This window comes from Notolepis coatsorum, assembly GCF_963971535.1.
Source record: "Notolepis coatsorum genome assembly, chromosome: 13".
Classification (NCBI taxonomy): domain Eukaryota; kingdom Metazoa; phylum Chordata; class Actinopteri; order Aulopiformes; family Paralepididae; genus Notolepis; species Notolepis coatsorum.
Window position 1 is genome coordinate 74,587,598 of NC_140177.1, and position 27,145 is coordinate 74,614,742.

The 27,145-nt window shown below is 42.9% G+C and overlaps 1 protein-coding gene across 1 annotated transcript; it reads left to right on the forward strand.

The window, feature by feature from the left end:
- Positions 1–27,145, forward strand: LOC311239402 (zonadhesin; the record flags this gene model as incomplete). Its single annotated transcript, XM_084327707.1, has 18 exons — positions 1–40; positions 1,746–2,149; positions 3,736–4,309; positions 5,197–5,393; positions 5,673–6,062; positions 7,214–7,509; positions 8,078–8,343; positions 11,294–11,473; positions 12,256–12,393; positions 13,540–13,796; positions 14,033–14,117; positions 14,457–14,618; positions 14,858–14,995; positions 17,756–18,012; positions 20,173–20,329; positions 22,794–23,170; positions 25,579–25,708; positions 26,973–27,145. The coding sequence occupies 18 exons, from the start codon at positions 1–3 to the stop codon at positions 27,143–27,145; spliced, it is 4,221 nt and encodes a 1,406-aa protein (XP_084183833.1).

The following is a 27,145-nucleotide window of genomic DNA, read 5'->3' on the forward strand; positions in this document are numbered from 1 at the left end:
ATGTCAGCAGAGAAGTTCAGCCAGTCGTCAAGGACTACACGTAGGTTCTTGGCAGTCAGGGACAGACAGAGCCATGGCTACGTTCTCCACTGTGATTGAAAGATTGATTTATCTGGTTCAGTTTGAGGTGGTTGGTGGTCATCCAGGCGGAAATGTCAGACAGGCAGGCTGAAATCTGTTCAGAGACTTGGGTATCTGAGGGAGGACAGGAGAGGAAAAGTATACTGTCATCAGTGTAGCAGTGGTATGATAAGGCATGATAAGTGATAATGTTACCCTGGGTCCTGTCTTATTCACCATTTATATTAAGGATATTGTCTCATCTTTGAGTGGATGTCAAGATTATCTATATGCTGATGATACTATTGTCTATTGTAATGCTGACTCTGTACAACTAGCCATTGAGAACATGCAACTCTCATTTAATAGTCTGCAAGAGGTGCTTAAGTTTGTTTTATGATTTGCATATTTAGACTCTGAATGGGTCTGACATTGAAAGAGTTACAGAATATAAATATCATTCTATTCTCGGAATTATTATTGGTAATATATATGGTACTCAACATTGTATCATGTATGATGAAGTTGGTTGGCCTTCTCTGGCAGAGAGGCAAAATAAACATTGGTATCTGTTCATTATTAAGACCATTGCCAGGAAAAGACCGCCTTATATCACAATGTTGCTAGATTGGAACTATGGACCCTATCTATGGACCCTATGGGCCTCATTTGACAGGTATTGTTTATAGTCCAACATCGACAAACCAGTTAATTTATACATACTTTTGTTTGTGCGCTATTACACGCTAAACATCGCCCCTTTCCCAAATAATCCAGTATTTTTTTCTAGATCGCGAGATATGACGTCTTATATGCATATGCCCGAATCGTTCGGGTTGCTCGCCTGAAACTCCAAATATTTCCAAATCTATCGATTTGCGATCGTTACCAAAAGCATGTTTTAGGTTCGGTAAAAGAGGACGCTGTGATCGGTACAAAAGCATGTTTTAGGTTCGGTAAAATAGACATAGAATAGACCATACCTTAGTCAGAAGGTACTCCAAAAAGAATAATCCCAGTGATCCCATCGCGATTGTAATTACTCGTGTATATATATATATATGTGTACTTTTTTTTTTACTATACTTCACTCAGGTGTATTATTGATGCTCTCATTGATACTATGTTTGTGTTTGTGTTTGTGTGTGTGTGTGTGTGTGTGTGTGTGTGTGTGTGTGTGTGTGTGTGTGTGTGTGTGTGTGTGTGTGTGTGTGTGTGTGTGTGCGTGCCTGCGTGCGTGCATGTGTGCGTGCGTGCGTATGAGGGAAACCGCAACTGCCTTCTCCAAGGACAAATGAAGGCTTGAATGAATGAATTGAGCTGTGTATGGATTATAATATAGAGTACTGTACTAAAGATGTATCTTCTAATTCTAGGTTGTATTTGAAGCTGTCCAGGGACTGCCTATGGAGGGGCATGTCACATTTGACCGGATAGGAGTGAGGAAAGGACAGTGCGGTGAGAACTTGTTAAACAGGCAATCTCTTGAACCAACTATAGCCTAAAAATAACTTGTGTCTGAGTTGGTGATTATTGACTGATTTTTAAATGTGAAGCACCTCATAGACCAATGTGTCACTAACTGTGGCTCACAGGCCCCTTGTATAAGACCAGTTCAATTCATGTGTCAATCCAATGTTTAGCATCTATGACACTTGTTTTTCTGTCGGCTCCTTCCTCCACAGGGAGCCAGTGTGAAGGCAACACTGAGTTCTGGGCCGACGAGTCCACTCAGTGCCTGTGTTCCGGTGGTCAGCTTTCCTGCTCTCCCTCCCAGTGTGCTCAGGGCCAGAACTGTGGTCCACAGAGAGCCAGCACGAGTGGTGGCAACGCCACCACTCCGGGGACTTGCACCGTCCACAGCGACCCGCACTGCAGCACCTTCGATGGGACCCTCTTCCGCTTCCTGGCCCCCTGCACATACATCCTGGCCAAGACCTGCTCGGCTGCCGAGGCCATGCCTACGTTCAGCGTGGAGGTGGTGAACGAGCAGAGGGGAAACTCGTCTGTGTCGGCCGTCCAGCAGGTCAACGTGCAGGTCCAGAACCTCCGGGTGTCCCTGCTGAAGACACAGACCCACCGGGTCATGGTGAGGAACGAGACTCTTCCATTTAGAGGAGGGATTTCACCTCAGTTTTGAGGCTCTACAGAGAAGATTTGAATAAAAAATTACAATATGTTATTCTTCCAGGCCCAAACAATAGAACCTGTAATACCCAGATGGTGTCACTCTATCCTCTTTGGAATGAGGATGTAATTGAAGACATGGTCAAATAAAGAGCCACACGCCCTTCTCCTTGTAGATTTAAAATGTCTTCAAACGTCACTTGAGTAATTCTCCTAACCATACTGTAGGCCTGTGCTCTCAGCAGCCACAGAATGCATTGAAATGCTTTTTTTCATGCCCCACACTTCTCCATGAGACAAAGAGAACGATTTTGATGTGTAAAATTGGCAAAGTGGTAAAGTGGCAACACTTTACTTTAGGGTGCACAATAATAATAATTAATAAGTTCCTAGGAACTAATAAGGAACTATGTGGAAAAGTTAATGGTTTATACATGATTACCTCTATCAGTTAAATAAGATTTGTTCCTGTGATTCGTTCGTTCGTACTTAATCATCATTTGTGACCCCAAAAGTAACGTGTTATATCATTATTCCTATACAACTCAACAAGAGATTATTTTAGAACATGAGAAACTCCCGAAACTGAGAGAATCTAGCCTCTGATCTATGGCCTCATGAACAGGCCAGATACAGCCTGCATACTCCATTGAATTAATCCCCATGACTTTGTAGATTCATAGAATGTTTTTATTTTTTTTATTGTCACAGTCAATCTTGTGTTTTCCTTTTTCCATGTGTCCTCTGAGAACTGAGAAGGTGTATATATTAATATATGACACCACAGATTTGGGGTCTGAATAAGGATAAACCCCTCTCTCTTGTTATTGACTATGGGAGACATTGTTCTTCCAGTCATTTTCATTGTTCACTAATAATACACTAATTCACTACTGCAAGGCATTGGGAAAACATAATGGAAAGCTGGAAACCACTGGTGTCTCTACATTACCATGCTCTCTGTGCTCTACAGTTATTACAGCATGGGCTAATATTCACTTTGCCGTTGTGATGTAATGGTTTAATCAGTGCTGAGCCAAGCATTTATTATTGGACACAAAAGTCATCATGACTGCATTCCTCATTCTACTGATGATGAAGTTCCGAGATTAATACTTATCAATTGTTCAAATTGTATGAACCATGGTAATGCTTACTACGTACTATTCAATAAGGCTCTGACGTATACCGAATATTAAAGTCCATGCAGAGGTATAAATGTTTACTATACCGTCATTAACAATATATAGGCCTACAAGTCATAAAATGGTGCATGTATTTTTCAAAATCAGTATCAAAATAGTTTGGGATAGACATTTGATTCAACTTTATATACTGTAATTATACTGTATATAACTTGTGAAGGAAAAAGCAACCTGACAATTGTACCACCCAAATAGTGTATATATATATCATCAAAAACAAGAGGAAAATATTGTGAATGATATCATATTTTGACCATATTGCCCAGCCCGATTCAGTGAATCCATTATTGCGGATGTCAACCTGTTTGAGGACGAAAAGGTCTAAGTCTGGTTTCTTTCCAAGGTCAACGGCCTGTGGAAGACCCTCCCCTTGAGCCTTAACGGAGGCGCCATCAAGATCCGCGGCAACCCCGTCGCCGTCGTTGTGGAAACTGACTTCAATCTGCTCATCTCATATGACAACCGTGGTGCTGTCCACGTCACTGTGCCTCCCACATACTCTGGTCAGATTTGCGGAATGTGTGGCAACTTCAACAACCGCAAAGACGATGACTACCTGATGCCGGATGGCTCCAGAGCCTCAGATGCTACAGTTTTGGCTCAGAGCTGGCAGCCCGCGGGGTCCTCCTCCTCCTCCTCCTCCTGTGAGACCGCTGTGGTTCCCCACAAATGTAACCCTCAGGAGTTGGCTGAGTATGCTACCGAGCCCTACTGTGGAGGTCTCCTCTCCGGGTCGGGGCCCTTCTCTGGTTGCCTCTCCGTCCTGGGGGCTGAGAGCTACTTCAGGAGCTGTGTGACTGGGATGTGCACCTCTCATGGTGATGTGGCAGTGCTGTGTGAGACACTGCAGGACTATGCTGCCCTCTGCCAGGAGGCCGGGGTCATCGTACCTGCCTGGAGGAACGCCACACTTTGCCGTGAGTTGATTCATGATCACTTCCTATTTAGATTAATCTGCTCCCTTTTTTTTGAATTAATGTTTTTGTCTTATTTTACAGGACATTTAGTAGGACATTTTTTATTAAATCTTTTTTTGCTAACAACCGAAAAGGTGTACGCTGAAGCCAGGGCTTATATTGCCTACCCATTTTTACATTACATTATTAATAAAAAAAAAATTTAAACATAATTCAGTACATCATTTTGCAAAAATGTACAGTTATATACACAAAACATATACACATTTAGATTTTTGTCACGGTTGTAATATACAGTTATATTATAATAAAATATAATTAGGATTATAATAAAGTTTTATATTTATGTATTACCTTATATTTGATCATTTTCTTAAATGTATTAATTGAACTACACATTTTTTATTTAAACGTTTTTGAGTGAAAGGGGAAATACAATTTTGATTTAGTCACCCACTTAGCATATCGGTTGACTAGTGGAAATGGTAAGATACAGAGGCCTCTATTGATACAGTAACAGTGTTTAACTTTAACATAATGTTGAAATAAAGATATGAGTTCCTGAAAGAAGTCTGAATAATTGGCACTATAGTAACTACATACAAAAAATTATTTGAACACATTCGCAACAGTCATAACATGGGCATCAAAGCAGTGCTCAGGAACATTTACTGACTTTCCCAACAAAGTGATTTTTGATCAGTTGAATAAGGTATATGACGGCAACGAATAGGATGATGATGATGATGATGATGATGATGATGATGATGATGATGATGATGATGATGATGATGATGATGATGATGATGATGATGATGACGATGATGACGATGACGATGATGATGATGATGATGACAACCTTGATAGTCATCCTCTCCTCTCCTCAGCCCTAGAGTGTGGTCTGAACAGCCACTACAACTCGTGCGCGGAGGGCTGTCCTGAGGTGTGCTCCAGCCTGGACCTGGCAGAGGCCTGTGGGAGTTGTGTGGAAAGGTGCGAGTGTGACCCTGGCTTTAAACGCAGCGGAGGAAAGTGTGTCACCACAGAGGACTGTGGCTGCTGGCAGAACGGAGAACACTACGAGGTAACCGGGAGAGAACATGAATACACACACACACAGCAGCGTACCATCCCCCACCTCAATATTAGTTTAATTACATTTAGGAGGATTGGGTTTTAGTGTCGGATGGTTGGGTGGTCATTTAATTAAAGTCTTGTGTTTTTAAGTAGTGTTGGTAATGTAGTTAATTTAAATAAATAAACATAAATATTGCATCATTGTTTGTTTCCTTCATCGTGATTCCACCTCACAGGCCCAGAACAATGATAGTTAGTATTCACACCGTCTCCTTGTGACATCCAGAAAGGAGCTGTGTTCGTGGCTGGCGAGTGTGAGCAGCGGTGCCTGTGCATGGGCAACAACAATGTCCAGTGTTCTACCATGTTCTGCGCAAACAACGAAGTGTGTAAGGTCATGGACGGGGTCAAAGGCTGCTTCCTCTCCAGACCTGTGACCTGTGGCGTCTACGGCGACCCCCACTACATCACATTTGACGGGACAGCTTACGACTTCCAGGGGGGCTGCAACTACACACTGGCTACAACATGCGGTGGACACAGCCGAGTCCAGTTCACGGTGACTGGACGAAACTTCAACCCGATCCCCCGGAACCTCACGCGCTCCAAGTTGGAAACCGTGGTTCTTCAAGTTGAGGGTCTGCATCTCACCCTGAATCAGAGCGGGGATGTCTATGTAAGCATGAGAAAAATACACACAATTGTTCTCATAACTCACTCTGTCATTGACAGCAAGGGGTACAATATGTGCTGTTTAATGGGCCGTATCAGATATAAAATAATGTAGCCGGGGGGGCTCGTTTGGTAACTTTCGGTGGACAATCACGGGCCTGATATAACTGCCTTCTTTCACTGTTAAACTTTTAACATTTGCTATTATCCATCATCTTTGCTGGCGAAACAACAAAACATGGTGTGGTAACTTGAGGTTGGGAGATGAGGGAAAACAAAATGATCATGTTATCGACACAGACATCCTATCATCTCTGAATTTATTAATGGAACAGCATGAAATAACTGCTAAATTAACCATGGAACTATTCCGAATGCACTTTTTGTATATACCGGTAGACGGTTTCAACTGGACAACATAAACATTGTAAATGGACTAAATTTGTTTTCTTGTCAGTTATTGATATTAGCAAACACTGCAACAGGAAACTTCTTCATTTAGAATGTTTATGTTGTCAAGTTGAAACCGTCATTTGATTTTGTTTCAGTTGTTGATTTCAGTAAAGACTGCAAAGTCCAAGCTGTTCCCTATAGCAATGCAATTCCACTGAAACGCCCCAAGGAAACATGTTTAATACTGGGCCGTTTCCGAGGTGCACTCATAAGTCTCTTGTGACCTGCAATATGGCTCCCAGGCTGGACTATCACAGTGCTGTACTTTCCACTGTAGCACATTAATAATGTGGGCTAATGACGTAACTCTAAACAGTCCATGTTCAGAGTTCAGAGATATGACGTTGGGTCACAGCTATAGCTATGAGGTTAGCCGTTTGTCATCTGTGGATAACAAGGGCACGTAAACCGAAATAGCTGGCCCACTTGACTTTGCCCCGCTATCACAAACACTCTTCAGCGTTCTACATTAGTACATCTAGGCCGGCCAGAACCTGAATATATCATAGATATTTGTGGTTTATTTTTTCAGCGCACAGTATACAGTAACAGTCTTGCAGCAGAAACATTGGTTGTATTAGGATTAGGAAAGCTCTCTCCTTTTACATACAACGTTCAAAATCAAGAGCGTTCTCGTTGACAAACTCAAGTTGAATAAGATAATTAGAGAATTGCCCCCCCCCCCCCCCCCCCCCTCTCTAGGTGCATGGTAATCGCATTAATCTCCCCTACTACACCAACGGCACCTACGGCTCGCTGGCGGTCTACACGGAGAGGCAGTACATCGTCCTGGAGACTGACTTTGGCCTGAGGATGATGATAGGCAGGCAGAACAGGCTCTTCCTGCAGGTGGATGAGCGCTACTTGGGTACCATGGTTGGCCTGTGTGGCACCTACTCCGGGGCCCAGGGTGACGACTTCGTCATGCCTGATGGCAGTGTAGCCACCGATGACTTTCAGTTTGGTAACAGCTGGAGGGTGATGGAAGATCATACCAGGTGAGTGCCTGTCTACACAAACACACATACAGAATCACACACACAGACACAGAATCATACACACACACACACACACACACACACACACACACACACACACACACACACACACACACACACACACGCACACGCACACGCACACGCACACACACACACACACACAAACAAATATTACATCATTTTTGTGACAATGTTCATATTTGTTCCCCTATTTGTACTTTCAGTTGAAGCCCAGATAAGATAAAGATAATAATACCACACTGTGCCAGAGTCCATGCAGGGTTCAGTAGTTAAGAGTCAAACAATTATCGAGTTCTACTACTGACACGAAGGACTAACCAAGGCAAAACATGTGATCACGATATGTGCATGAGCTGCGAGTGATTTAATGTGATGTGTGAAAGAAAAGTTTTACATGCAGTACAATGAAAATGCGAAACATGTGGAATCATGTAAATCACACGTGAAATGTTACAGAAACATTTCACATGTGATGAGGAGAAGAACGATAATAAATCCAAGTCACCATACCCCCTCACCCCTCACCCCCCCCCCCCTTCTTCTCCAGGTGTATTGCTTACCCTGATGACCCCAGGCCCTGTGACTCCCAGGAGGAGATAAACCAGGCCTATCTGGAGTGTTCCATACTACGGGACGCCTTCCCGTCCTGTCACTCTCCTGTCCACTTCCAGACCTACTTGGCCAGCTGTGTGTATGACTACTGTGCTACGAGAGGGGACAGAAACACCCTGTGTGATTCCATCGAGTCCTACGTGGCAGCCTGTGAGGTGGAGGGGGTGGAGCTATCCCACTGGCAGAACGCCACAGGCTGCAGTGAGTATCTGACTGGGGGTCTTTAATTGACCATATTCACGTGGTGGCCATTTTGCTCTTATGTCATGCTCCGGTGGAACCACATGGAAATAAAAGAAGAATAGTGACTGTAGGTCATGTGGACTTAAAAGCCACCAAAACCAACAATGCCAACACCACTACCAACAAACTACCAACTACCAACACCAGATTAGCTCTTACAAGTAACAGAGCCGTACTTTTAGCCAGTAGGCCTAGGCCTATAATTGAAAAAAACTTGGTGCATAGTAGTTTTTTGTGGAATTACTATATGAAGTGACAGCAATCGCCTCAGAAGTATTTCCAGTTCAGGGAGACTTGAGACTATCGCTGTCATTTCATACAATAATTCTGCAGACAAAACTATGATGGCTTGTGTTCATAGCAGTGATCAATTATCCTGACCAAACTGGCAGATGGATTCATACTTGAAAGTAGAACAAATACATTTGAGTTGTTGGTCTTTTCATAGGCTATGTTGACAATAAAGGACAAAATAAAATGTTTTTAAATAAGTGTTTCTCATCATGTTGGTTTTGATAAAAGTCAAGTCAAGTCAAGTCAAGTCAAGAGTTTTAATTGTCACGGCATACAAGTATACAATGAAATGTGGGTGGTCTTGCCCGCAACGATGTGCAATACAGTGTTACAACATATAATAGAATCCAATAAAAAAACAACATTGTGCAATAAACAGGTAACAGGTAACATGGTGTGACATCTCGGTATCTGTACATAGTTATTTACAGAGCATATAGGACATGCTAGGTAGCTTTGGTAGTGCAATACACTGTTCCTGTTATTCTAATTTAAAGTGGCCTTTCCTTTTGGCCATAAGTGTGCGGCATGAGTGTGTGCCCGCTCATGTTAAAGTGTTAAGTGGCTGCTAGTGTGTGAGCGTGCACAGCGTGCGTGTCGTGTGTGTGTTCATGTGTGCTTGTGTGTGGATAGTTCAGTGTTCTGTGGCACTCAATGTTCATTGTTCAGGGCTCTGATGGCCTGGGGGAAGAAGCTGAGCCTAAGCCGCTCTGTCCTAGTAGCTGGGGTTCGCAGGCGTCTGCCTGACCTCAGCAGCTGGAACAGGCTGTTATTGGGGTGGTGAGGGTCTTTCATTATCCTGCAGGCTCTGGATTTGCACCTCTTGTTGTATAGAACCTGCAGGGGAGGTAGTGCAATACCCGTGGTACGCTCGGCTGAGCGCACCACTCTCTGTAGGGCCTTCTTGTCTTGTGCCGTGCTGTTTCCATACCAGGCAGTGATGTTTCCGGTCAAGATGCTCTCTACAGCTCCTGAGTAGAAGGACTGGAGTATCTTCCCCGATACTCTGAACTTCCTTAACTGTCTCAGGTGGTAGAGGCGCTGTTTCGCCTTCTTTACTACTGTACTACAAAAGGAAGCAGAGTTTGAAGACACTAATCTAAAGTCCTCATGTCGTATTCATATCTCTTGTTTATTTGATCTGTCTGAATATTATATCCTTGCTTATACAGTAACCTCTCTTGCCTTTTCCTTCCATTGAGGGTTGCTAAATTGATTCCATAGATAATGCAGTTTAATTTTGCTCTCGCAGCCGACCCTACAACTACTCCAATTCCCCCAACAACTCCAACGACTCCAACCCCTCCCTCTACTACAATCAACCCAACTAGTAAGAACAGCCATTGTTCGTTTATTCACGTTTATGTTATTTCATGTTTATGTTCTTTATATCTTTATGTTCATGTTTTTGTATCATTGTTCCATTGATTTACACCACAATTTTTATAAAATGCAATAGTTTTTTCACTTGCTTTTGGATTACCTTTCCTCAAAAATAGAGGAAGGACTCAAACATATGATTTATTTCTTTATTGATTGGAATTTGAAGTGTGTTATTATTATTATTATTATTATTAGTGGTAGTAGTAGTAGTAGTAGTATTATTATTGACGTCATGATTAGCTGTTATTTCAACTTGTGTAATTCTACAACCAAACAACGTTTTCTACCACATTAAATTGTTTTACAGTCCATTCATTCATTCATTCATTTAACATCACTCTTTATTTCAGCGTTGCACTAACTGACTGTTCTTGAGCCATGTGTTATGATACCCACTGTCCACATATCGATGATTCCTTTGATTGCTTTTCACAGGTTGCCCCTTAAACTGCAACTTTGACAGCAACATGTGTGGTTGGTCACAGCTCGTACAGGATAGTTTTGACTGGACAAGACATTCCGGCCCCACCCCATCAAACCCCACTGGGCCAAGGCATGACCACACCACCGGAAGTAAGACACCAGAACCTACGGCAGGCTACAGAAAGACCTGCCATGACAGTGTCAAATTGTTGATATGGAAAAGTATAGTGAAACCTAGTCACACAGTACTCACAGTATATACTTTTGTTTTTCATCTGAGCTTAAAGCTGACATGGTTCTTTGTGGACCGAGTATCATGACCCTTGAACCCGTTCAGAAGCTAGTGTATAACATAAGAAAAGGAGTAAGATATGATCCAAAAGTGAATTTCTTCACTTTTGATGGAGCTAGGCTAGCTGCCCCCTACTGCTTCCAGTCTTTGTGCTGAGCTAGACTAGCATGCACCTGGACCTCTCTCCAGGGGCACTGAACACAAGGTGAAACTGATATCAAATGATCAATCTTATCTTGTGTGACTCTGGGGAAGTTGGCAAATAAGTGTATTTCCTTTCATTTAAGCACAGGGTTGTTACTATTCAATTAAATTCAAATGGGCTTTATTGACATGGGAAACATACGTTTAGCCAAACAAAACAAAACAATTAAACAGAGAAATCAGAATGTGTTATGTAGTATGTGTTTTTTTTTTAAACTGCATTTGAAGAGATATAAGGTTTTGATCTGATAGCAGCATGGTGTATTGTGCTGCTACTGAAACCCATGTGTTTGTATCAATTCCTTTGTCTAGCTGGCTACTACTTGTACATCGAGGGTGACACTGAGAGTGTGACCCACGGAGATTCAGCCCGCCTGCTCACCCCAAGGTGCAATCACGGTGGCCCAGTCTGCCTGCGCTTCTGGTACCACATGTATGGCTCAGCCAGAGCCATGGCTCTCAACATCTACCTGCTCCAGGGGATAACGGTCAGTAAGGTCTGGTCCAGGGTTAATCAACAAGGAGACAAGTGGCGTCCAGCACATGTTGATATCAGAGACCCTCATTCATTCAAGGTAAGGAGTCAGACCTTGCCATAGCCGATGATAATGCAACCAAGTAAAATATGCTTTGGTATTAGAATGTTAAATATGCTTTGCCCAAGGTCGGGTGCATTGATGGCAGATGGTGGAAGAGGCCATTTACTCTCTATACTTTATGTCCTATGACTAGAAATGTGCTATATAAATGTATTATTTTATTCATTCATTCACTGTGATGTCTTCCTGCATTATGTTTAATATCAGATCATAGTAGAGGCAATCCGAGGCTCACGCTCTCTGTCAGACGTGGCTATCGATGACTTCTCCATCCAATTTGGCTCATGCTCAGGTGAGGATAAACATATATAATGAAGATATATAATTTAAACTGCGACATATCCTGTGAAACATTTGACATTCAGATGGTAAAATCATTAAAAAAGATTGTCATTGTTAATTTTTTTTTATGACCTGATCAAGTATTTTATGGTATTGATTGGTTCAATAAGTAGTGACTGAGTGTCCTCATTTACTTCCTCTAGGAAGTTCCCCTTTTCTGATTAGTGGCCCTTCAGTTCCTCCTACAGTCGTTGCCAAACACCCAGGTATGTAAACAACAGGTAAATTGTTTTCCCATCAAAATTAAACGTTAAAAGAAATTAAGTTACAGATTATCAAAAGGTCACCATATTTTTCTCCATTTTAAGATTGTTGTCAATGTTCCTTTCACAGTCTGCCACCTTGACTGCAACTTCGACAGCAACCTCTGCAGCTGGAGTCAGTTGCTAACGGACGCTTTTGACTGGACATGGGCGAGTGGCTCGACCCCTACCCTGATGACTGGGCCCTCTGCTGACCACACCAGTGGAGGTACAGTAGCATTCCTGTTGACCCTTTGATCACTGCATCTCTGCCAAGGAGAGTAAATGGAGGAGATGTCACTACCATCATATCCTATGAAAAATCTGGGTTTAAAACATGCACAGTTAAACTGTATCGGTGTTTCCATTCGATTTGGTCCCCCAACACTCCACCAGTGCAATCTGAGCACATGCCATACCCTCACCTCCCATTGGGTGACTTTGCCTCCAATATACTGCAGTCACTGCTAGATATGTGCCTCGATTTTACCATGGCTGGACTATTGCAACTCCCTCCTCACTGGCATCACCTCCTGCTCCATCCATAAACTGCAGATGGTCCAAAACTCAGCCGCCCGCCTCCTCACTAACACCCGGTCCCGTGAACACATCACTCCTGTCCTCCACTCTCTCCACTGGCTCCTGATCAAACACCGCATAAACTTCAAAACACTACTCCTCACCTTCAAAGCACTCCACAGCCTGGCCCCCCCCTACCTGACTGATCTCCTTTTTCCCTACCGCCCCGCCCACCCGTTCCCTCCGGTCCTCCTCCACTGCCTCCATCACTGTCCCGACATCCAAACTCAAAGACTTTGGTGATCGGGCCTTCTCTCACACTGCACCCCGACTCTGGAACTCGCTCCCTCAGTCCATCAGAGACTCCCCTACACTCTCCACCTTCAAAGCTCACGTCAAAACCCACCTGTTCTCCCTTGCCTTCAATCCCCCCCCACCCATAACCCCCCCCCCTCCAACCCAATTGATGTCTGTGACCTCCTGTCGCTCTGTCTTTTTGTACTATCTCATGCTGTCTTCCCCTGTTCCCCCCATGGTCTCATGTTCCTTTTGTTTTTGTTTCTTTGTTTGCACTATGTTCCTAACTACAGTCAGCGACTTCGGGTCATTGAGAAGCGCTATATAAATAAAATTAATTATTATTATTATTATTATGGCTGAGGCACAGTCCCACAATATAACCTGTCGGCCCGGTAACTGTAATAGTAACAACATTTACGCCTCCTTTTGCGTTTCTATATATATATATATATATAAATTAGACTGAATTGAGATTTAAATATCTATGTAATGTACGAATGCCTGCATATTGGAATTGTTGGGGCCAGCTAAACGGTTTTAATGGTGTTCATTCCAGGTGGTCACTACTTGTACATAGAGGCCAACAGGGCGTCACATGGAGACACGGCTCGTCTCCTCAGCTCTGAGTGCTCCCACTCGGGTCCTCAGTGTCTGCAGTTCTGGTACCACATGCACGGCTCAGCAGACACCATGGGCCTCCACGTGTACCTGCTCCAGGACAGATTTGCTGATGCGGTGTGGTGGAACAGGAATGACCAAGGGAACAGGTGGCGTTTGGGCCAGGTGGACATCGCCACAACTGGACCCTTCCAGGTGAGTCGGCTCATGTGGGCTATTCTTGAAGAGTCTGCTTCAGATGGAAAAGAGGTCTTTCAATGAATACAATTTAAAAACTCATATGTACCTGTTGCCTAGTGTTAGTCCTCAGTTTTTTTACTCGTCTTCAGTGGTGGGACTACTCGTTTGTTGACATTTGGATTAAATGGCTTTTAATCACACGAAACATGACTGATAATAAGTAATTATTTGAATTCTTTGTCTGTACTCAGATCGTCTTTGAGGGGCGCCGAGGTTCCAACGATCTGTCTGATGTGGCCATAGATGATGTGAGGCTTTATCGTGGCCGATGCTCAGGTATGTACCATGCATACCAAGGTGTAACCATATATATAGAATACTCATAATTCTAATAAATATAGAATATTATTCTATATCTATGGTTACATCCTTGTTTATCCATCAAAATGGTCGCTGTGAAAAGGGCCTATTGTTCAGTCACAAATTATGCTATGTAGCTTGATGACTTCTATTTTCTCCTCAACAATGACACAATTCCCCCACCAGGATAATAGAGTTTTCTCTTATCTTAATATAAATATCTCAAGTCATTAGCTTAAAAAGTATTTGGACTGTAGTTTAATATTGACCATTACCCTATGATTCCAGATCTTACACCAAACCCTCCTACACCAGCTGTGAGCACCACATCCCCAGCTCCAACCACGTCTGCAACTGCTGCCCCGCCACCGACCGTGGCTAACGCCACTGCCTGGCCTCTTACTACAGCTGAACCCCCTGCGGTGAATGTGACATTACTTCCCCCATCGGAGATGACAGCAGGCACCAGTTTGGAAGGTAACTTTCCTCTTTCTCCGGATGATGGAACAACAACATCCCCCTATCGGCTCTCCAGACAGGCTGTGTGCTCGTTCGACTGTACTGTATAACAGCTTTTGTCATGAAACCTGTGCTGTAGTCAAGAAAGCGTCAGTATCTCAGCCCCTGGTTATAAAATCAGTTAGTCTCACTCTATTGTTCACACCTGTGCCCAAAATTAAGTGTGCTATTGATTTTGTGATGTGTCTTCTCTACAGTGTGCAAAATGAACTGTGACTTTGAACAAGATCTATGTCAGTGGAATCAACTGGTTACTGATGCTTTTGATTGGACACGGCATAGTGGCTCCACCCCCACCACGATGACAGGACCTTCTTCCGACCACACAAAAGGAAGTACGTTGGCACAAAGCCCAGTGAAGTTGATAATGTTATAAATGAATGAATGAATTGGTCATTTGTTGGCTTTTGGCTTAAAGCTCTTTGTAGCACTTAAATTGTCTTAAGCTGAAAACACACCTACCAGATTGCAATCGCCCCCAAAAGTGGTACTTTTTGTCTTCGTTTTTGATGAGCCTGGACTCTTTTGAAAGATGACATTCTGAAGTTTCTGATACAATAAAGAAAATTCACTTTTAGTGCTAATGAAATAGAGTAACATATGTCTGAACTTGAGTTGTAGAAAGACTTGTTACTCACGTTTTTCTGTAGTAGTTAGTAGTCCAGAAGTAGTATTTTCCCAAAAATTGGTATGGCTGAAAAGAGACGCTGTGTCCATAGCGTGACGTCTTATGTAGTACATGTCTAAATCTCATACAAATCCGTTCAGAAATGAGTGATTAGGAGCGATTTTGGTCAACTGTGTAGCGTTCCTGGTTTCCTTTTCCTCATAGACTTCAATTCATTCAGGGTTTTTTTCTCTTCCTGTTTTCGCTCATGATTTTTCACCTAGATCCCTGATTCGTATGTGGGATATCCTTGGAAGGCCACACTGATTACCTACAACCCTGTCCAATAATTTCCGAGATCGCCAAATGATTGACGGAGTTAGAGGCTCGAGAGTTAGCTTACTTACAGAGTCCCGTGGTCTGGAAAGCAAATGAAAGCAAACCGGTCTTGAAACCAAAAGGTTTTAATCCACACAACAAGGCAAAAGGGCCTCAAAACTCATCTTTTTAATAGAGCCTTTTCTTGATTTTTATCTAGTTTTAGCTCCACACATTTTATGTTCTTTTACCAGTTTTAGCCTTTCTTATTATATGTTTTTTACTCCCTACTAGTTTTAGTCTTGCTAGTTACATTATCTTTTTTTGTACTCTCTTGCTAGCTTTTATGTTATTTTACAATGTAGCGCTTTCAGATTTGCTCCACAACTATAAAGCGCCCTACAAATCTAATATATTATTATTATTATTATTATTATTATTATTATTATTATTATTATTATTATTATTATTATTATTATTATTATTATTATTATTATTATTATTATTATTATTATTATTATTATTATTATTATTATTATTATCATTATTATTATTATTATTATTATTATTATTATTATTATTATTATTATTATTATTATTATTATTATTATTATTATTATTATTATTATTATTATTATTATTATTATAAGGGTTACCTATTTGTATCACAAAAGCATTGTTGTCCAGCACTTTGGATTCTGCTATCACTTGGCACAATTTTTTCCCTTGATAAACTACATGCTGGAGCCATTTCACAGATATCAGCTGTTTCACAATTCTGGAGGACGAGGATCTTAAGTAACCCCTTTTACGTGTTTCTCCTCTGAATGTGTTGTGTAGTGGGAGGGAACGAATGATCTGGCGCCGTGGCCAGAGGGGACATCTATTGCGGTTGCACTCGCTGTTATTCATTCATTGATTCATGTGCTCTTGTGTTCTTGTTCACTGACGTGGCTTTGTATAATAAACAAGCATTACGTTACCTCCGTTCATTCCTCTTTCCTCCGGCACTACAGTTACCTATTTGTATCACAAAAGCATTGTTCTCCAGCACTTTGGATTCTGCTATCACTTGGCACAATTTTTTCCCTTGATAAACTACATGCTGGAGCCATTTCACAGGTATCAGCTGTTTCACAATTCTGGAGGACGAGGATCTTAAGTAACGGAACGTAAACCAAATGCGTCCACATTTTTATAGGATTCTATCACATTTTCATAACAATAGCACCCTGCGCCGTTTTCATTGAGGTTTCGTACAAATTAACGATGCTCTATGTTGTCCTTTATATGCCGATTATCATTAGAATCTTAAATTGTACCATATGTCCCCCTTTAGACAACATATGGAACGCTACCAGCGCACTTCTGTTAAGATAATTCATTTACCATTCACGGTCGCTATACCGAGGTCTCAGTAATAGTTTACCGCTGTTGATATCACGTCGAAGAATATAGACACATCCCAGTGACCTGCGACCTGTGCTAACGCTCTTGGGAAATGCAGTGTTGTAGTTTTCAACATTTTCACCTTTTAATTTTAAACCAATGCTGCCATCTACTGACAACAGAAAGTGTTGTCTAATCGTCACCTTGAGAGCCACTTCCGTATACAGCGTCGCCCCAAACCCATTCTAGAGATTCCCACTTTTTACTGGGAGTGGGGCGTGGCCGTATTTGGTCCCAGACATTAAGAGTGGCTGCAATTGGTCACCGTGACGTTAACCCCTTTGCCTACATGTTGTGGTGTGGATTAAAACTGTCAAAGGCTAAAGGCTTCTCCCTGATATGAGACTAATATATCTTTAAAAGTATATTATAAAGTCTTATTATATCTTTAAAAGTCTACAGTTGTTAGGACAATTATCATTTAAAAATGTAAAGATTCTGTCATAATAAAATATAGTGGTGTAAAGCTTATAACTACAAACAAATATTGAAGTAGGATTTGTAAATGTGAAAGAGTGATGTCAAACAGCAGAATTTGGAGGTGTCAATCTGTAACCCTCATAATTTCTGCCTCATGAAATTAAGTGATTACATCACTAGTAATTGTAAACAGGAACTCTAGACCTGCTCCATTTTTACCTTGACCTTTCAATGGAACAGAAGATATTTAATCTGTTGCTTGAATCTAATCAACCCTCATCTACTCCACTATCTACTCCAGGTGGTCACTACTTGTACATTGAGGCCAGCAGTGCGTCACATGGAGACACGGCTCGTCTCCTCAGCTCTGAGTGCTCTCACTCGGGTCCTCAGTGTCTGCAGTTCTGGTACCACATGCACGGCTCAGCAGACACCATGGGCCTCCACGTGTACCTGCTCCAGGACAGATTGGCTGAGAGTGTGTGGTGGACGAGGAATGATCAAGGAAATATGTGGCAACTGGCTCAGGTAGACTTCACAACGACTGGACCTTTCCAGGTGAGTGACCCATAGCCCTGCCCTTTCTTGACCCTATAACCTGCTATTACATGACACAGCAATTTACCATTTACACAGGACTTGACATAACCTTTGTTCACTACACCTACTGTACAAGTAGACTTGTCGGTTTGACTATTGCCAAATACAAATATTAGACTAACCTTTACATTATGTGTTTTCTAGTTGTAACTAAGCTTACATTTCTATATAGATCCTATTTGAGGGACGTAGAGGTTCCAACGATAAATCTGATGTCGGCATAGATGATGTATCTCTTCATCATGGACGTTGCGTTGGCAAGTGCACTATTCCTCTATTCACTGTTCAAATACTATAGAAACTAAAGCACATATTTGGTTGTGTTGATAGTAATATTCTGTTTGATTTGGTTATGCCAACAGCTCCACCAACTGCTGGTCCAGTTACAACAGAGAAACCTGTGCCTCCCCCAGTCAATTACACAACCACTCCACAGCCACCAACAACAGCTAGACCAAAACCTCCAACCACAGCTAGACCACAACCTCCAACCACAGCTAGACCACAACCTCCAACCACAGCTAGACCACAACCTCCAACCACAGCTAGACCACAACCTCCAACCACAGCTAGACCACAGCCACCAACCACAGCTAGACCACAGCCACCAACAACAGCTAGACCACAACCTCCAACCACAGCTAGACCACAGCCACCAACCACAGCTAGACCACAGCCACCACCAACAGCTACAACACAGCCAACAACCACTACGACAAAGGCACCAACAACGGCTTGTAATACACAAACTACCACAAGACCACAAACCACAGCAACACCTGAAACTCCAACCATTGCAAATCCTGATGCCCAGGCAACTACAAGGCCTGTGAGCCCAACAACACCAAGACCACAGCCACCAACAACAGCTAGACCACAACCACCACCAACAGCTAGACCACAGCCACCAACAACAGCTGCACCCAAGCCACCAACAACAGCTACACCCAATCCACCAACAGCAGCTACACCCAAGCCACCAACAACAGCTAGACCACAGCCACCAACAACAGCTAGACCACAGCCATCAACAACAGAGAGACCTGAACCATCCACTACTGCAAGACCACAGCCCCCAACTACAGCTAGACCTAGTATGATTTGCATTTCCATATTCAAAGAGATTTCAAGCCTGGACTATAGTTTCCCAAAAATATCCTTAGTGCTGTCATTTATTTTGTAAGCCAGTGGGCAAAATGTACTGTAAAACTAAGATGCTTTAGGAAACTTGGGCCATGGCTTGTACAGTAGCTTTACAAATGACCATCAAAACCGATTGTACCCATACAAAAAATAACTGTTAAAACCTATAGTATTCCTGTTTTATCTGTACACACTGTATATATATATACTGCAGTGCTTCACCATAGCATTTCTGTAGTTTTACCATGCTCCGTTTCTTTAGTGATTCACTATGGTATTTCTATAGTAATTGGTGTGTGCAAAAAATACTACCGTTGTATTCATCAGAAGACTCATCAAAACAAATAGTGTGCATGTTTTCAGTCCACATTATTTGCTCATGGATGTATTTATTTCCCTCTAGCGCCCTCTTGCCCAAAGAACAGCCATTACACCACTTGCATCCCTGCCTGCCAGCCGACCTGTAAGCACCTCTATGGCCCACCTTCGTGCCAGGCAGATGAACCCTGTGTGCAGGGATGCATGTGTGATGACGGCTTTGTATGGCAACAGAGGATGTGTGTGCCCATCCAACAGTGTGGCTGTGTGGACAGGAACGGCAACAGCCATCATGTGAGTGACAAAGTTTAGACTGTGTATGTATGTATATACAATATATACATAAATACATACATACATACCATTTTAGTTTTTATATACTCAGTCCTCATACTTAGGCTACTGTAAACATGAATACAAACAGAAATAATAAACAATGGGGGGGGGGGGGGGTAAATAGGAACCTTATTAACGTGGAAGTCAGAACAGTATGATGACTCTAACACAGGCTACATGCTCTGGCTCTAATAACCTGGCATTAGTGTGAGAAGAAACATTATGGAAATATCAACAGTGACACTTTTCAACAAGGCTTTTCAAGCAAAGAGGAACCATATTAATGTTGGATCACTATGATGATTCTGTTCTTCCGTTTAGTTTGGTGATGTGTGGTACACCAGCCACTGCAGTAAGAAATGTGAGTGTGAGGAAGACAACGGTGTGGGGGAGATCGACTGTGAAGATGAAGATGAGTGCAATGGTGATGCCGTCTGCCTTCAAAACGAAGCAGGGCAGTATTACTGCAAGTCCACAGGTAACTATTCACAGTTCATATAAGACAAATACCTTATGGTGTATGTAAGCTATATTACAATAATACATAATAGTATTAATAGTTATTTCATACTCATTAAAGGCCCAATCCGTGATTTATTTTAACCACATCAATGTGGGCTATATTCACATACATTCTTGAAGAGTTTGATCTGTAGATGTGGAAGAAAGAAAACACCTTGTGGAATGTTCTTAAAGGTGCTATGCATTATAAATGTCATTTTTCAGTCTCTAGCATTGTATTATAGTAATAGGAGTTCGTATCAATGTGTTTTTGGGCCTAAATACTATATTGGCGAATTCCTCAGCTACAGCCCATCCCCTCTTTGCCTCTAGTAAATCAGGTCATGTTGATTTGACGACCTGGTGCACGTCACAGGGCGCTGTTTATAGCGCACGGTGATGTGATTGGCTCTGTGGTTTTAGTAATGCCCGCCTCCATTCTTGCTACCTGCAGGGTGGAAGGTTTGTCCAGAAGATCACTAATCAGCTGAAGCCTGATGCGGTTCCCTCGGTCTTCGACAGACAGACCGGCGTTAGCTCTCGGGACTCGGGAGCGATCGCTAGCTACTTAGCACCAGCCGGGGCCGGCGTTAGCAACCGGGAGCGTCGTTAAGCATTCAGCCTGCTGGCTACCTAGATCCACTTCAACCAGCGTCGCGGAGCATTCAGCCTGCTGGCTACACAGCTTGTCGGTGTGCTAATAGCCTCTGCAAGCTAACGGTAGCTGGCTACACAGCTTGTCGGTGTGCTGGAGCCTCTGCAAGCTAACGTTAGCTGGCTACACAGCTTGTCGGTGTGCTGGAGCCTCTGCAAGCTAACGGTAGCTGGCTCCAGGCTATTAGCACATCGACAAGCTGCTGGAGCTCCCGACGCTCGGCTGGTTGAAGTGGATCTAGGTAGCCAGCAGGCTGAATGCTCCGCGACGCTCCCGGTTGCTATCATGTGCAGGTCCTCTTCTCAGACCTGTGTGGCAAAGCACTGCACACGCATCATGCAAGCTACACATCGCTGCATGTTGATCAATGGTGGCCCACTCGGTGCATCACAGTGGGCTACTATTGTGCTAACAACAACCGCGGTGTCCGGCTTGTCGGCCGGCATGAGTGCTCGATTTGGGGTGGTTCTCTCCTCCTTGTGTGCCCCCGTTCTCGCGGGTGTCCTGCCGGGGAGCTTGTGGACGCGACAACAGCGGCGGCCGTAGCGTTAGTTAGCTCATAGCTATTGTGTACCACTAGCGTTACGGCGGGCTCGAGCACCCTACGGCTGCCGCCGTTGTCGCGTCCATGGGCTCCCCGGCAGGGTACCCGTGGGGACGGGGGTGTACAGAGAGGAGAGAACCATTTTGTGTCGGGCGTGCATGCCGGCCAGCGAGCCGGACGTCGGGATATGTTGTTAGCACAATAGCTACCAAGCTAAGCTATGTTAGCTTCTAACGGTGTATACACAATATGTACAACGACACAATGATTTACATTATTACAAATATGGTAACGTGGTTGTGGCTTTTACAAATAGTGGTAACATATATATAGATAGACAGTACTGCTACATCTCTATATTTATGACATACCATATTTGTATTGCTACAGTACTGCTCAGTACTGCTATGATGGAGACCAGAGAAATACTTTCGTCTTGTTTACATCAGGGTCCCCCAATTTCAATTAATGGTAACATATTATATATATATAGATAGACAGTACTGCTACATCTCTATATTTATGACATACCATATTTGTATGTAACCTGAAACCTAATCTCTGACGGGGAGATGGGCGGAGCTATTTGGGGGGTGGCTGTCACTCAAAGTCTGGGTGGAGCCAAGCCAATAATAGCCTGCTTTCATGAGGCTGAAAAATGCTGGTTTTGAGTACAAGATTAGAAATATAAAACAATGATTATTTTTGGAATAAAAATTACAGATGTGTTACATAGACTCACAGGAAGTGTGTAAAGTTGCCCAAATAGTGCTAGGAATAGCAGTGCATAACCCCTTTAACTCATTGTAAATCAGAATATAGATTTGTTTTTCTCTAATGTTTACAACACATTTCTCTAATGTTTACACATTACTAATGTAAACAACCTTTTACAGCCACAAAATACAGTCAATAAACTCTAAACATACCTGTTATATACAAGTGTCCTTGTATCAAGAGCTCAATCAATCAACTAGAGAATTCACTTGAGCAAAAGGAGACGGCCCCATCACACAGTTTTAAGCTAAATATAACTGAATTTATTGTGATCGGACATCGTTTCGATCCAGGGGATCTTCCTCAGGTGTCAGATCAGTGTGCAGGACCTTCTCCTTTTGCTCAAGTGACTTCTCTGCAACCTGTTAAGTATTTTATTCAAGTCTGCAGAAGTATGTTTGTCATTGCTAAAACAACCACACTTACTTTTACAACAATGTTACTTATTTTTATTTATTTTTTCAGACTTCAGTGAGTGCACCATCAATGGAGACCCGGAGTACAGAACGTTCGATGACGGGAAGCACGACTTTGAGGGCGAGCACTCGTATGTGCTGGTCCAAACCACCCGCCTGCCAGAGAACCTCCAGGACGTGTACATAGAAAGCATCAATTCAAGAGACGATCAAGGTGACGATGAGAGAAGCAGCGAGGAGCACAACAGCCACAGCGAGGAGCACGACAGCCACAGCGAGGAGCACAACAGCCACATTGTCAGCCGACATGATGATAGTGATGAAGATGATGATAGCAAAGAGCATGGTGACCACCAGAGGATGAGGTCGCTGAAGATCAGAGTCTACAATCACACGGTGGAGTTCAGAAAGAACAAGAAGTTGATTGTAAGTATTAACAGAGACCTTTCAAAGGGAGACTAATCAAGTCGATCTCATTCCCTGCAATGTATCACGTGAGCTACAAAAGGAGCGGCATTGGCCTCTCTTACAGCTAGAGCAGGCTTCACTCACGCCAATGAGACATGCAGAGGTTTTGGACCAATATGGCTATTGTTTTCTTTACCATAGAAATCGAGGTGAATATTGGTCCTATCTTACATGTTTTGAAGGTGACACATTGACGTTATTGGTGAAATTGTCGATTCAACACAAAACAAGTTTGTTTGTGATTCATCCAGTCATCATCACACAGTGTTAACAGCTCCTGTGTAAAAGTGTTGTTTTTACACTGTTCACTTAGTAGACAGGAACTGTCCCATTTCCATCCCATTGGCGCAGCTTAATGCGCTATCTTCCTATATTATAGCATCTTTTTGATCAAGTGCATTCTTTGAGCAATATCACCTCCATTTCGCTCTCCACCAGTGCACTCTCAGCAGTCCTGGAATATTGTCCTCCAGATATTATTATTATCATATTTCAAACTTTCACGCAAACATTTGCAGCAACGCTGAGGGAAATGACGACTGTTCTTTCATATTATCTCTGCAAGGTGATGGCAGTGCACTGTACTAAATGATGCTGTGTCACTGTCATGTTTATTTCCCTGTACATCATGTGTCTTTGTGTGTCGTTATCATTTTGTCGAGCAGAACTAGTTATGTCAGATCGAGAGATAAAACACAATAGGGAGGTGTAGTCTGACATCACTTTGGAGCGCCCGCGAGGTCCACCCGTATAAGGATTTATCATTGGGAAAATGGATTATCGGCTATTGTAACAATTCTGCCTCATGAACATTGAAAAGCCACTACAACCACTACACCTCCCTATGAGATGTCATTATCAGGATGCAGAATCCTTATTCCAACATCCAACACCTCATTTCACAAGTTTAAGTTTATTTGCAAAAGGGACAGTGCATATTAATCAACATTAAAAATGTAAATACGCCAGAATTAGCCAGAAGGCTAGATTTCATCTGTAGTCCCTGGAGGCCAAGATGTTAAAAAGGGCATCAACCTAAAGTGATAAAAAAGGTTATCACACATAACATACATCAAATAGGCCTACATTAAATACAATTAATCACAATATACACATTTTAACAAAAATACACATATAAAACAGAATAAAGTTGAATTGCATACACAACACAGACACAGTTAATGAATTTAGCTGTGGGTGCAGCTCTGGTGTTCTTTGAGCCAGATTTTAACATTTTTTTTTTTTTTTTATTGTTCAAGCGTGTTACAGGTCCGGATCCGGATATGTGTAGGCATAGTGTTCCAGTACTGTGTGGCTCTAACAGAGAATGTGAATTGTCCAAATGCACTCTTCCTAAACCACCGTTGAAGTGATCCGTCAAAAAAGTGTCCAAGCACATTCCTAACATATTAGTCTTATTACACCTGTTTTGTCCTAGACATATCCAACAGGTGTTTTTGTAATACTCTTACATTCCTTGAGGTTGCACTAAACTCTAAAAGTAATAAGCAATGAAACTTGGGGTTGGTCACTTGACAGAGCTCTGATCTCTTTGTCTTGCCCAATGGTAAGAAAAAGGTGTATCTGTCCAACACTTTCACAAAATGTTCATAACATGAATCCATTACATTTGTTAAATGATTCAATTAACCATTACTACCATGAGATAGAGAGAGAGCACTTTCTGTGATGGAAGCCAATAGGCCCTTTTCACAGCAGCCATTTGACGTGTCATTGCAGGGTAAATGTAGGTATAATGGAATGGAACCATAATTAATATTATTAATTACACCTGCGATGACATGTCAAAATGGCCGCTGTGAGAAGTGGCCTTTTGGATTGGTACTGAAGCACCAGCTGGGCTTTACTGTATCTGTGCACATGCCTGAGCACACACCATATTCACACCAACACCAACACCTTTTAGACCTTGGCACTGCGTTTATACAAATTAATATGCACCTACTATATGTAACGGATGGTATCGTGAAGCGCAGTCAAGAAGGGCTGGGGTGAGTAGCGGTGCTATCGGTTAAATTCACTCTCACATCCTCAAAAGACAGATAGACACGTTGCGAAGTAGTGGATTCACCTCTTGGTATAGCGGTCTGTGTTGCTGCCTGCGGTGTGGGAGACCGGGGTTCAACTCCCACTCGGGGCATCGAAGTTTGAGGTGACGTTGTCACAACCGTTACATATATGAGCACACAACAGGGTGTGCACAGAATACAATAGTCCCTGCAGTGTTCGATACATTTCACTTTCTCCCCTTTTTGTTTAATGGTACATTAACTCCACAATAAACATACATTAATGATGGATAGACCTGATATAACTCTGTGATCCCTCACTGTCTCTCCCCACAGCTGGATGGCCAGAGAACTCGTACCCCTGTCTCTCCCACAGGGGGTCTGCAGATCCGGGAGCGATATTCTCGCCTCTACCTGAAGACAGACTTTGGCCTGTCGGTGGAGTTTGATGGAGACAGCAGAGCAGGTAGATATTCTTTATCTGATGAACAAATGATGGCCTGGATGCCCTGCCACATGCGTTGGGGGTTGGAGTTGTTGAAGTGCTCTTCAACCCTTAGCTTGTGGTTGTGCTTGGCCTGCCTGATTTGCTGGTATCAATGGTCTGTAATACTTAAAAAAAAAAAACACTGGGGGAGAAAGGCTGTAGGGGAAAATGAGAGGCATGTCTTACAGCGCGCACCAAGTCATGATTACCAAGAGGAGGCCAGACAAATCTCTTTCTGCTCAGATATTAAACCATTAAATCCGACATACATAGGTAAAGAAGTAGTAGTCTAGCTCTTGTTCGAATCTACTGCCTTCCTAAATGTTTAGAGGGACCAATTCTATCACTAACATAGCAAATAGCCAAAAAAGAGCAGTAGTAAAAGTAGGAGGATGAAAAGCTTTAAATGTAGGTCCCTTTTCTCCTTCAATGTTCTTATTTGCCTTTGTACTGTACCTTCTCTTCCGACCATTGCTGTGCAGTGCTGTTGAACAATGCAATTACCCCCCCAGGAATCATAATGTTTTCTCTTATCTCTCATCTCTTATCTTGTCAATTATGGATAAGATGATTAGATATCCGAGTAGGACAGGAATTATCCCTCTACTCTTGAGAAAATTGGACAAAATGGAAATATAGTATGTGGAAATAATACAATATCGCCCCTCCACCGTCCACCATGAGTCATTATCTTCTTTTTTTTTATCCACTTTTTCTCCTCCTGTTTTTCTGTGTTTTTCTCCCATCCCAATTTAGTCATGCCAATTCCACCCTCCCCTTCCTGGTCGTTGCTCGCATGTGCCCCCCACTGGTCGGTATAGGGAGGGTTGATAGATACTATCACATGTCCCCTCCGATACATGCGGAGTCAGCCAGCCACTTCTTTTCACCTGCCAGCGCGCACTCTCATTGGTGAGGTGTAACGTGTGGGAGGCTCACACTACCCTCACCATCTCCCTTCCTCGCTGTGCAGGCGACCCTGACCGACCTGTAGGAGTCGCTGTTTTCAACGACCAGATTACCACCCCACCGGCTTCCCTCCCGCTGACTCTGCCAATTGAGCCAGTATGACGGCCGGCCAAGCCGGAGGCAACGCTGACAGCCGGATTCGATACCAGTGTCTATTGCGTTGGTGACGAGCGCTTCGCTTAGTCCGCTGCGCCACCCAGCCGCCCAGAGTCATTATCTTCTGTGGTCTTTTGATAATGAATGAACTGACTTGGCCTGGTTGTGTCGTCCGCAGAGATCATTCTACCACACGTGTATAAGAGGAGGGTGGCTGGTCTGTGTGGGAACTTTGACGGTAAAAAGAAGAACGACCTGATGAAACCCGACGGCAGCCAGGCCAAGAGTGTGAAGGAGTTTGGACAGAGCTGGAGAGTAACAGAGGAGCCTCTGTCAATCCAATGGAGGTAA